Raw genomic sequence first — 12,199 nt, 5'->3', positions numbered from 1 at the left:
AGATGCATTCAGTTGAAGCTAGAACATTTTAGGATTTTATTTCAGCTGCCTAAGGAGAGTAGTTTACTTGAACGTTCCCTTTTAGTCACATGTTCTTAAAAACAGTGACATCCGGTGGCTGCTCATTTTTGAAGTGTAGTCAGGAGGCAGTTAGGCTAATCAGTAAGGCTTCTTGTTTATTTACAAATAGGCAGAAAACAGGGTGAGTTTCTAATTGCATCTCCACTTGGCACTTACTGTTTGTGAATAGCAGTACAAGATGTGCTCCAAGGGAAACTGTGATAAGCCCAGTTAATTTCCTTTCCTCTCTGGCCCGTTGAAGGATGGCCTGGTGGGAGTCCAACGATTACCAGTCCTTCTGCCTGCCTTCCGACGAGAGCGAACCAGAGGACCTGGAGGACTGGGAAGATGAACGCTCTGCCCAACTGGATTATGAGGACCCGGACTCGACCTCCATCAAGTATGTAAGCGGTGATGTCACCCACCCACAGGCTGGGGCGGAGGATGCTGTCATCGTGCACTGCGTAGGTAGGAGAAATGGTGGGGCCTGAGTCTTTATGGTACCAAGGTCTGGGGAAGATGAGGCAGAACCCTGATTCAGGGGTGATTAATGGGCCCAGTGTAGTCTTGTGTGGTCAAAAAGAGTGAATTTTAGAACCAGGAGACTGGGATTTGACTCTTGTCCCTCTTGTTTATCCGGTTGAGCAGCCCAGCCTCTCTGGGCCCCAACTTCCTTGTCTGTATAATGGTATAAGATCTGCCCTGTTCTCTGCACAAGGTTTTTAAGAGAGTACAAGGAGGTAACATCTGTAAGACAAACGAATCCTTTCCAAACTCCAAGCATGTTCTTCCCTCATGACCTTTGTACTTTTTACTTCCTTTGTCTGGAGCCCTCTTTCCCCACTTCGCCACATCAAGCATTGTTCAAATGTCTGCATCTCAGAGAGGTCTCTCTTGATTGCCCAGACCCCGTCCTCACCCCTCTATTCTTCTCTAGCCACTTTCTTACCTTATTTTACTTGATGATGCATCACCACCTGACGTATTGCCTATGTATTTGCTTATTTGTTTCATTGAACTAGAAAATAGCTTCATGGGAGTAGGGATTCTTTTTTTGTCCACTGCTATAACCCTAGTGCCTAAAACAGTTCTTGATATGTAATACTAACAAATATTTATAGTATGATTGAATGAATGAATGGCTGTAAATACCAGGTACTAACTAGCTGTGTTAGTACCAGTTTGAATAAGTCATTTAACCTTTCCATTTTCTTACCTGTAAAATGGGAGTTGTGTGCTGTTGTATTACATCTGCTCTGCATCTTTCCTCAGCCATCTCCCAGGAATTACAGAAGTACCACAGAGATTCTGCTCTTTCAGAACACTAATTTTTTTGATGCTTTTCTGTTATGATGGCCAAGTATATTCCAGAAAACCTAAACATATTTGAGAAGTCCAGTGTATAATATGTGCAGGAGATTAGTTTCTTATACAGGTCTCTTCGGTGTACCTTTGTTTTTTTAAATTGTGGACTGGATTTTGCCTCCTATAGAAGAAAATTTTCTCTTTCTTCTATCAGATGACTCTGGCCGCTGGGGCAGAGGTGGTTTATTCACAGCTCTGGAAAAAAGATCTGCTGAGCCAAGAAAAATATATGAGCTGGCTGGGAAAATGAAAGGTAAGAAGCAAAGCAGAGAGAAGGGGTAGGGATGGGAGAAGAGGGGAGAGGACGCTTAGGACAAGTATTAGGTGTGTTAAAAAGCACTAGATGAGGAGCGGGACGAGCCAGTTGGAGCCGCATTCTGTCATCAGTCAGCTGGTTGATATGCGACTTTGAGGCAATCCCTTCCCCTCCCTGTGTCTGTTTTCTCATTTGTAATTTGTGAATAATACTTATTCCCCCCACCGCATGGGACTATAATGAGGATAATGAATGAATGTGCAAGTACTTTGATAAATGTCAATCCCTGCAAGCACGTTAAAGTGTTGGCTTGAAGATCATTTCATTGTTTACCCAATTGACTCCATCTTCTTGAGGGAATATCTCCTGAAAGTGTCAGAGTCCTGTGGGAGAGAACTGAAACATACCACTGAAGTGCTAACAAGACCTGGGTGCTGAAGGGAAGGAGGTTGTATTATGAAGTAACACTCCCTGGAGGCAGAAGTAGAGCTGTGGGGGCAGGGGAACTTGGAAGCTGAACACTATTCCCCCTTGGCATAGGGAGGGGCCAGGGCACCTCCTGTTATGTGTGGAGATCACAAAGTGGCAAGAGGAGTAAAGTGATTATTGTGATTAGCCTCTCAAGTTCCATAGGAAATAAAGGATCTTGTCCAGTGGAGGAGGGCTCTTCACATTTCTTAAGAGATTGTTTTTTTCCTAATTCTTCTGCTCACTTCTCCAGGGTAGAAGGGGATGTAAGGACTTAGAGTGAATCCTCTTTCTACTAAGACAGATTACATATTACAGGGCTTAATATGTGTGAAATAATTAACCCAGATCTAGATATTGATTGGGCAGCTGGAAAAGGAGAGAATTCAGGAGGAGGTCGGAGTTAGAGATGCCAGCTGAGAAGTTCCCATTTGAGTGAGGAATGGGAGGGCAGAGAGTAGAGCATGGAAAACACCTCCATTTAGGAGCAGAGGCAAGAAGGGGAGAAAGAAGGAATTGTCAGAAAAATAAGAGAACCTTGAGAATGGAGTGTTTTGAGGTACAAGGGAAGAGAGATGTCAAGAAGTGGTCTGTAGTGTCAGACACTGAAGTGAGGATGAGCATTGGGAAAAGGCCATTGGATTTGCCCCAAGGGCAGTCACATGACCTTGGAGCACTTGGAGAGAGTGTGAAAAGTGAAACCTGGTTGCACAGAGTTAAGGCGTAAGTGGTCAGTAAGGAAACAGAGATGGGGGTGTGCACTGTTTTCTGAAGAAGGACTGAAATAAGGTAGAGCAGGGTAGATGAAAAGTGGGCTTGAGTTATTGGGAGGGCTTCATGGAAAGTGGTGAACGTTCTCTTAGGCCTGGAAGGGTAGGTTGGGTTGAATTTAAATAGGTGGAGAGAAAGGGCAGGAGAGTCCATAACCATGTCTCATTCTTTTTGGTATCCCTGTAACTCCACCGTTCCCAGTATGGGATATTGAATGATCCCTGCAGCTACACAGTGAATGTTTTGGGGGAATGTTGTGTAGGTCAGACAGGCTGGAATAGAGGGTTTAGGCTGAGGAATAGAGGAGAGTTAGATTTTAAAGACGAGAGATTTGGGCCACATTATAGAAGACCGTACATGACTTGTCCAGGGAGATGCCATTCTAGGCAGTACCTTATCCAATGGCTAGTGGCTAGATATGGGAGATTTGAGTAGAAGAATGGCATAGCAGAGCAAATATTTTAGAATGACCTGAACAATTGGGGTATGCAGGATGGATTGAGAGGACAAAAGGTTCAAACTGGAGTAGGCCAAAAAAAAAAAAAATTGGAGTATGCAAAGCCATAGAATTAAATTAGCTCGTTTCTCTAGAGAATTTGATTTGATTTGGGTGAGGTAGGAAAATATTCAAATACAAATATGTAAGTATGGTAGAATACAATATTTGAATAGTTTAAGACAAACGTAAGACTCTTCTGAAGGAATTTTACGTTCACGATGCCCCACCCGCTCCCAGCCTGGATGCCTCTGGGTTTTGCATTCACTCTTCAATGCCTACAAGAGTACTTTGTAGGCAGCGTTTGAGAGGCACTGAATTAGATCATAAAAATTCAGGCGTGAAGGGGGTGACATGGTTGCATAAGACATTCCTTCTTTAATCTCCCTTTTTAACCGATGGTTTAGACATCTAAACATGAACAAAGGTGCTTTGGTGGGTCTTTTGGGAGACCCAAGAGAAGACTTACCCACCACTGCAACTGGTAAGAGACAGACACACCTCCGTATAGGCAAGGAACCAATGGAGCCAGCAAAACTGCCTAGACCCCTCTCACTGCTGTAGGGCAAAAATCAGGTGAGTGCTGCCCTGGGCAGGTACTCACACACAGAACTTGCAGAAGTCCAGCCTTCCTGAAGGGAGACTCTGGCACACCGTTGGAGAAAAAGAAAAATATGAGTTTGCTTGCAGCCGAGGTGGTAAGAGACTTTCCCAGCATCAACCCTCCCCCCAAGGAAACACTTCGAGGGGCTGATTTTTCTGGCAGAGGCACCCAGCTACCCTCGCCAGGTGGAACACAGCTGGAAAAACCTGTTTCTCTCTGCCAGCATCCGGAGTACTAAGGTGGGAGCTCCACGACTGTGGGAAGGAAGGATATTGGGAAAGAGGCAGATAAGAATTTCAAATGGTGTCAAAGACATGTGCTCAGTAGGAAGTTCACTCAAGGACCCCTGGGGGTACCACCCTGGGGATCTCCCTACCAGGTGTGTGGGCACTCCCAATGCACCAAGTGTTAAGCCCACACCTCCCCGCAACTCTGCTGCTGGCTCCCTGTGCTTGCTCTGCAGTGTGTCCATGAGAGCGAGCTCTGCTAGACCAGGAGCCCACTCAAAACAGGTCCTGTTGATGGGCAGGGAAGAAACCACAAACTTGGTTTCCACCTTCTGGGGAAAAAAGGTGTGCAGCCAACCTGCTGAATTGTAAGAATCAGAGAAGACACAAACGCTTAAAAATTTGGCCACAAGGCAGAGCAAGAAGAGTGGAGCACAAACACATAGGAAAAACTGAGATCATAGCAAAACCATAGAACATAATACCCCATCTGCTGATGGTAATGAGCACAGAGTTTAGGACGTATCCGCTGCTTCAGATTCAAAAGCACCAGCATGTACCAGGAATATGAAAAATCAAGGAAATATGGCATCACAAGAAGAAAATGACAGTTCTCTAGCAACCGTGCTCAAAGGCACAGAATATTATGATCTGACTGACAAAGAATTCAGAATAGCAGTTATAAAGAAACTCAATGAATTTTACAAGAAGACTCAGGCAACTCAGTAAAATCAGGAATAAAATATGTTAACATAATGACTTCTTTTCAAAGAGACTGAAATTTTAAAAAACAAAACAAATCGTAGAGCTGAGGAAGTCAGTGGATGAGATGAAGAATGCAATAGAGAGCAGCTATAGCAGGGGAGACCATATGGAAGAAAGAATAAGTGACTTCGGGAGATAGGAATTTTGAAATAACACAGAAGAGATGAAAGAACAGAAATTTTAAAAGAGCGAAGGAAGCTTATGTGAGTTATGAGATTGAAACAAGAAAACACAAATATCAGAATAATTGGGCTTCTAGAAGGAGAAGGGGACAAAGAGTTTAAGAAATAATAGCTGAGAACTTTCCAAACCTGGGGAAAGTCTTGGACACACATGTCCATGAAGCTAATAGATCACCCTATAATCTCAATGCAAAAAGACCTTCTCCAAGACATATTATAATGAAACTGTCAAAAATCAATGATAAAGAATCTTAAAAGCAGCCAGGGAAAACAAGAATGTAACCTACAAAGGAACCCCTATTAGGCTATCAGCAGATTTCCTAGCAGAAACTCTACAGGTCGTGAGAGTGGAATAACATATTCAAAGTGTTGAAATATCAAAATTTCCAGCCAAGAATACTTTACCAGCAAAGTTATCTATTGGGTATGAAGGAGAAATAAAGGCTTTCCTAGGCAAACAAAAGCTGAGGGAATTCACCACCACTAGACCTGCCTTGCAAGAAATGCTGAAAGGAGTTCTTCAAGCCAAAATGAAAAGACACTAATCAGTGACATGAACACATATGAAAGTACACAACACACTGATAAAGGTAAAATATATAGAGTCAGATTTAGAAAACTAACTCAGTGTTAGGATGGTGTGTTAACCACTCAACTATAATTTAAAGGTTAAAGGAAAAGAGTAGTAAAAATAACTATAGCTACTATAAATTGCTAATGAATTATATAAAAACATAAAAAGAGGTAAATTGTTACATGTATAATATACAAGGGAGGAGTAAAAGGGTGGAGCTTTTATAGGCAATTGAACACTGTTCTGTCTATGTTTCATGTAAGCGCCATAGTAACCACAAAGCAAAAACCTAGAGCAGATCCACAAAAGACAGAGAAAGGGGAACCAGAGTATACCACCACAAAAAATAACCAATTTACGAAGGTAGGCAGAACACAGAGGGAAAGAGAAACAATGGAAATACAAAACCACTGGAAAGCACAAGATGACATTAGTAAGTCCTTACATATAATTACTCTAAATGTAAATGGATTGGGGACTTCCCTGGTGGTGCAGTGGTTAAGAATCTGCCTGCTAGTTGAGAGGACACGGGTTCGAGCCCTGGTCCGGGAAGATCCCACATGCTGTGGAGCAACTAAGCCCCTGTGCCACAACTCCTGAGCCCGCGTGCCTAGAGCCTTGCTTCACAACAGGAGAAGCCACCACAATGAGAAGCCCATGCACCACAGTGAAGAGTAGCCCCCACTAGCCACAACTAGAGAAAGCCCACATGCAGCAATGAAGACGCAGCACAGCCAAAAATAAATAAATAAATTTAAAAAATGTAAATGGATTGAATTCATCAATCAAAAGGCACAGAGTGGCTAGATGGATAAAAATAACAAGACCCAACTATATATTGCCTATAAGAGACCCACTTGGGCCTTAAAGACACATGTAGACTCAAAGTGAAGAGATGGAAAAATATATTCCATGCAAGTGGAAACTAAAAGAAAGTGGAAATAGGTATATTTATATCACACGAAATAGACTCTAAGCCAAAAATGGTAATAAGAAACAAAGGGGTCATTATATAGTGATACAGGGATCAATTCAACAAGAAGATATAACAGTTGTAAACATATATGCACATAACATCTGTGTACCTAAATACATTAAGCAAATATTAATAGCTATGAAGGGAGAAATAGACAACAATACAATAATAATAGGGGACTTCAATACTCCAGTGTCAGTAGTACGTAAATCATCCAGACAAAATCAACAAGGAAATGATGGGCTTGAACCAAACATTTGGCCCAGTGGACCTAACAGGCATCTATAGAACATTCCATCCAACAGCAGCAGAATACACATTCTTCTTAAGTGCACATGGAACATTTTCAAGGAGACATCATATGATAGAGCAAAAAACAAGTCTTAGCAAAATAAGACAATTGAAATCATACCAGGTATCTTTTCTGTTCACAATGGTATGAAACTAGAAATAAAACGAGGAAAGCTGGAAAATCTGCAGGTGTGTGCAAACTAAACAACACACTCCTGAACAACCAATGGGTCAAAGTAAAAACCAACAGGAAAATCAAAGACTATTTCAAAAAAATGAAAATAGAAACACAACATACCAAAACCTATGGGGTGCTGCAAAAACAGTTCTGAGAGGGACGCTTATAGTAATAAATGCAAATATTAAGAAATTAGAAAGATCACAAATAGTCAACCTAACTTTACCCCTCAAGGAATTAGAAAAGAGGAGTAAATTAAGCCCAAAGTTAGCAGAATAAAGGATGTAAAATTCAGAGCAGAAATAAATGAAATAGAGACCAGAAAAACAAAAGGTCAATGAAACTAAGAGCTAATTTTTAAAAAAGATAAACAAAATTGATAAACCTTTAGCAAGACTAAGAAAAAGAGGAAAGACTCAAATAAAACCAGAAAAGAAATTATAACTGATCCTACAGAAATACATAGAATCATAAGAGACTACTATGAATAATTGTACACCAACAAATTAGATAACCTAGAAGAAATGGATAAGTTCATAGAATCGACAACCTACCAAGACTGAGCCAGTAAGAACTAGAAAGTCTGAACAAATCAATGATGAGTAAAGAGATTGACTCAGTAATTAAAAACCTCCCAACACAGGAAACTCCAGGACCAGATGGCTTCACTGGCAAATTCTACCAAACATTCAAAGGAGAATTAACATCAGTCCTTCTCAAACTCTTCCAGAAAATTGAAGAGGAGGGAACACTTCCAAACTCATTCTGTGAGGCCAGTATTACCAATATCAAAGCCAGATAAGGACACTACAAGAAAACAACACTATAGACCAATATCTCTGGTAAACATTGATGCAAAAATCCTCAATGAAATATTAGCAAACCTAATTCAGGAACTCATTAAAAGGATTACATACCATGACCTAGCAGGAATTTTCCCTGGGATGTAGGGATGGTTCACATACACAAATCAATAAATGTTATACACCACATTAATAGAATGAAAGATAAAAGTGATCATCTCAATATATGCAGAGAAATCATTTGACAAAATACAACATCCTTTCGATAACATACCCTCTGCAGATTGGGTATAGAAGGAACATACTTCAGTATAATATAAAAGGCCGTATACAGCAAACCCACAGCTAACATTATATTCCACAAGAATTGAAAGCTTTTCCTCTAATATCAGGAACAAGACGGGGTGCCACTCTTACCCATACCTGAGTGGATTTGGAAAAGGCAAGACATAAGGAGGATTCAGAGTAGTCCTTCCTCAGGGATCTCATTCTGTAGTGAACTTTGTGTTCTTTCTGTTACTCCCTTTTGTTTTACCTCAGATTTGAGTTTGGGAGGTGTCCTTTTATTTCCTATTGATGATAAAGAGTCAAGAAACAAAGGGCAAGATTTGGTAAGTAAACAACCACATCAGTTTATCAGAGCTGAACTTTGACTCCCATCACCTCCCCTTGAAACTACTCCTGCTCCCACCCAGCTAACGATCATTCCTCCTAGTTGGCCTTGATTGTGGCCCAGCACCGTGATCGTGCCAATGTCCTGTCTGGCATTAAGATGGCAGCCCTAGACGAGGGCCTGAAGAAGATATTTTTAGCAGCAAAGAAAAAGAAAGGTAAGCTCTTCCACTTGTGCTCAGGGATAGATGAATTTCTGCTCCCAAGCATATGATGTGATTTTTAAAGGGAGGTAAGAAATGTCAAGACCCCATTCAGCATACATGGTAAAGGTAAGCCCCAGTATGAGAGATCACAGAAGTAACAACCTCCCCATCTTGTATTTGCAAAGCCCTTTTCCTTTCTACATCACTTTTGTATCCATTATCTCTGTGGACCGCCTGTATCCACTTGGGTATTTGTATCATTTTACAGATGAGGAAGTAAAGGACCAGAGATGAAGTAAACTGGTCATAATGCAGTTGTGAAACGCCTCTTGGAGAGTCCCAGTCTGCATTAGCAGACAGTTCTCTGCCAAAAACCCGAGTTCAATTTTGTTTCTAAGCCCAGTGTGTCTCACAGTTTCTTGAACTGATTGACTTTTTTAAAATAAATTTATTTTATTATTTTTGGCTGCATTGGGTCTTCATTGCTGTGCACGGGCTTTCTCTAGTTGCAGCGAGTGGGGGCTACGCCTTCGTTGCGGTGCACGGGCTTCTCATTGCAGCGGCTTCTCTTATTGCAGAGCACAGGCTCTAGGCGCGGGGGCTCAGTAGTTGTGGCTTGAGGGCTCTAGAACGCAGCCTCAGTAGTTGTGGCACACAGGCTTAGTTGCTCCGCACCATGTGGGATCTTCCCAAACCAGGTATCAAACCCACGTCCCCTGCACTGGCAGGCGGATTCTTAACCACTGCGCCACCAGGGAAGTCCCCTTGACTTGTTAAAGAATCTTTGCTTATTTTAATTACATCTTGATCATTGATCGTATTTTATTTCCATAGTACCTACTTATTTCCAGAGCCTGTAGGTCCTTGTGTTCAATAGAATTAATGTAATTTTCCCCTATTACAACCCCTCCCCAGAATATTTTTGACATTATAATCATATGCTTTGAGTGGGACACACCAAGATTATATACATTTTGTTCATTGGAAACCACAAAGTGACTCAGAATATGTTATTATCTCCTATGTATATTTTATACACATTAATCAATTTGATGAATGAAGACATCATGATTCTTTTTTTTTTTTTTAACAGCAAGTGTCCATCTTCCACGCATTGGACACGCCACAGAAGGTTTTAACTGGTACGGTACTGAGCGACTTATTCGGAAACACTTGGCCTCAAGAGGCATCCCAACTTACATGTATCCTTTTGTTATCCTGATGGTGTACACTTCCAGCTCAGAAGGGGAAAATGTCTTGCATTTTTCTGGTGTCATTATTTAATCCAAGGCCAAGTCTTCTTCTGCCATGTTTTTCAGTCTACCCCTCTTCAATGAGAAAAAACTAAGGAGCATTTTCTAACTTGTATATATCCAAGGAGGTAGAATATACCCACGCATTTCTGCGTGCCAACAGCTAAATTAAAAGATATACGAAGAGGGGAATTAATTGAAGAATTGCCATTTGCTAACATACTGAATCTTTTTCACATCAATTCTCTGGAGATCCTTCAGGCCCATAGACCAAGGCCTGATTCTAAGAACTTCACTCTGTTCACTAAAATAAACACACAAGCAAACAAACAAGTGAACTGTTTTATTTCTGAACCCATTCAATGTATTCTTAAGGAGCAGTGTGAAATTCATTTTGACCATGAGGATATAATGTAGATTTGCTGGACTAGTATTTTCTTCTAATGACCTGCTTGCTGTATAAGTTAGCATTGTTTGAACTGTACTGAGCCCAGAATTACTAGAAGAAGCTGAATTGGCCCCCAAGTGCTATAATTATACAGAAACTTCATCTTTTTACTTAGATACTTACTGAAATGAATTCACTCAGTGGTGGTTTATTTAAACCAATGTAAAAACCTAGCAGAGAAGTTATGTTTTATACACTTGCACAATTCAAGCAGTATCAAAAGAGTTTTAGTATATCAGGTAATAACTCTACAATAATAAGTACTAACAATATTGGAAAGATTTATGATACGGTAAAAAGAAACTAAGGCATGCTACTTCTGGAGTGGTTATTTCAATAATTACTAAAGAACTAGTGGTTTTAGTAAAGTTGATTTTAAAAAGTTTTAAAGTTTTTTAAAGTGATGAAATATATATTCCTTGACCATCCTTATCAGCTACTACTTTCCTAGAAGCAAGGCTGCCGTCCTTCATCCACAGGCCTCATCTTCCTCCTCAGGACAGCCGGTGCCTTAACAATCGGCTCAGCATCAGATCCAGCCTTCAGCAACCAGCTAAGATGTTTGCTCAAAGCTACTGTAATAGAATATTTCAAAAAGGAATCAGGATCTGCTGGGCCTCTGAGGTACTCTGTTTTCTGAATTCGAATTTTGTTCTCTTGGATGTGGTACTGATGTGGTGCTTGTAATACAGGGATGCACAAGATATTTGGGAAAATCCTTTGGCAGCTTGCCAGGGCCCCAGTTTGCACAGCTATTTGCATAATAATAAATACATGTTCTATCTCTAATGGTTTCTTTGCTTTCTTTCCCCTCAGTCTAGTTTTCGTCCCCTCCATCAGACTGATTTCTTTATAGTGAGAAAGGTGAGTGGATTAAGGAGAAAGGAAAGGTAATAGGAGAACAGGGTGGCTCTAGGGGAAGGAAGCACCTTCAGCCAGTTTGTGCTTTGGAAAGATAGGTCTCCGAGGGGAAAGGCTGAGAAATGAGATTCCCGATCCAGACGTGTGGAGCCCCTCCTGCCCTTCTCTCCATCCTGCTCAGCATTCAGAGCTAGAAGAACACACGTTGGCCCAGAGGCCTGTCAAATGTGACTTCAGAGAAACCAGAAGATCACTCCCCCTCCCACCGAATCAGTTCAGCTGCAAGAAATAAGGGAATTGTGGAAATGGCACAAAGCTGACAGGGAATGTCAGACTGGGGAGGGCAGGGGGCAGAGAACCACAGGAGAAGGAGTCTTAGGAGGAGACACCCGTGTAAGCTATGGCTTTTCACACTTGGTACATGAAGTCTTAGTCTTGGCTGACTGTCCTCAGCCAGCCTGATTTCTGCTGCTTTGAGGCCGTAAGTCTCAGAGCTGGGACCATGACCTTCTAAGGAGAGTAGTGCTGTTGGCACCTGGGTTGTACTGTTCTGTTTGACTCCCTCTGGGCTCCTTCACCCTTCAACAATTTAGCATCTGTTTTGAAGACCTATTATACCCTAAATTCATGATTCCTTAATTTGTTTTTCCTAAAATTTCTTTTTTACTTTCATTTTTATTGCCTCCTGTCTATTACTCTTAACCACCAGCGCTTGACACATGGGTGATTATAATAACTTTAACCTCTTGTCTGGCATCTTAAGTCTTAGAAGCAGAATTGGAACTCCAAAAAGGGAGAATGTA

The 12,199-nt window shown here is 41.3% G+C and overlaps 1 protein-coding gene across 3 annotated transcripts in view; it reads left to right on the top strand.

The window, feature by feature from the left end:
* CHD1L (chromodomain helicase DNA binding protein 1 like) overlaps positions 1-11,306 on the top strand; it is a 50,911-nt gene extending 39,605 nt beyond the window's left edge. For all 3 annotated transcript variants that reach the window (XM_082832697.1, XM_082832696.1, XM_082832698.1), the window contains 6 exons: positions 323-528; positions 1,580-1,678; positions 8,557-8,627; positions 8,732-8,846; positions 9,928-10,036; positions 10,972-11,306. In XM_082832697.1, coding sequence (XP_082688823.1) covers positions 323-528; positions 1,580-1,678; positions 8,557-8,627; positions 8,732-8,846; positions 9,928-10,036; positions 10,972-11,050 — 679 coding nt within the window. In that variant the 3' untranslated portion in view covers positions 11,051-11,306. The remainder of the gene's footprint in view (positions 1-322; positions 529-1,579; positions 1,679-8,556; positions 8,628-8,731; positions 8,847-9,927; positions 10,037-10,971) is intronic.
* The last annotated feature ends 893 nt before the right edge of the window (positions 11,307-12,199 follow it).

Source organism: Leucopleurus acutus (assembly GCF_964270905.1).
Source record: "Leucopleurus acutus genome assembly, chromosome: 2".
Lineage (NCBI taxonomy): Eukaryota > Metazoa > Chordata > Mammalia > Artiodactyla > Delphinidae > Leucopleurus > Leucopleurus acutus.
The sequence above is the reverse complement of the archived record's forward strand: the minus strand, read 5'-3'. Positions and strand labels throughout refer to the sequence as shown.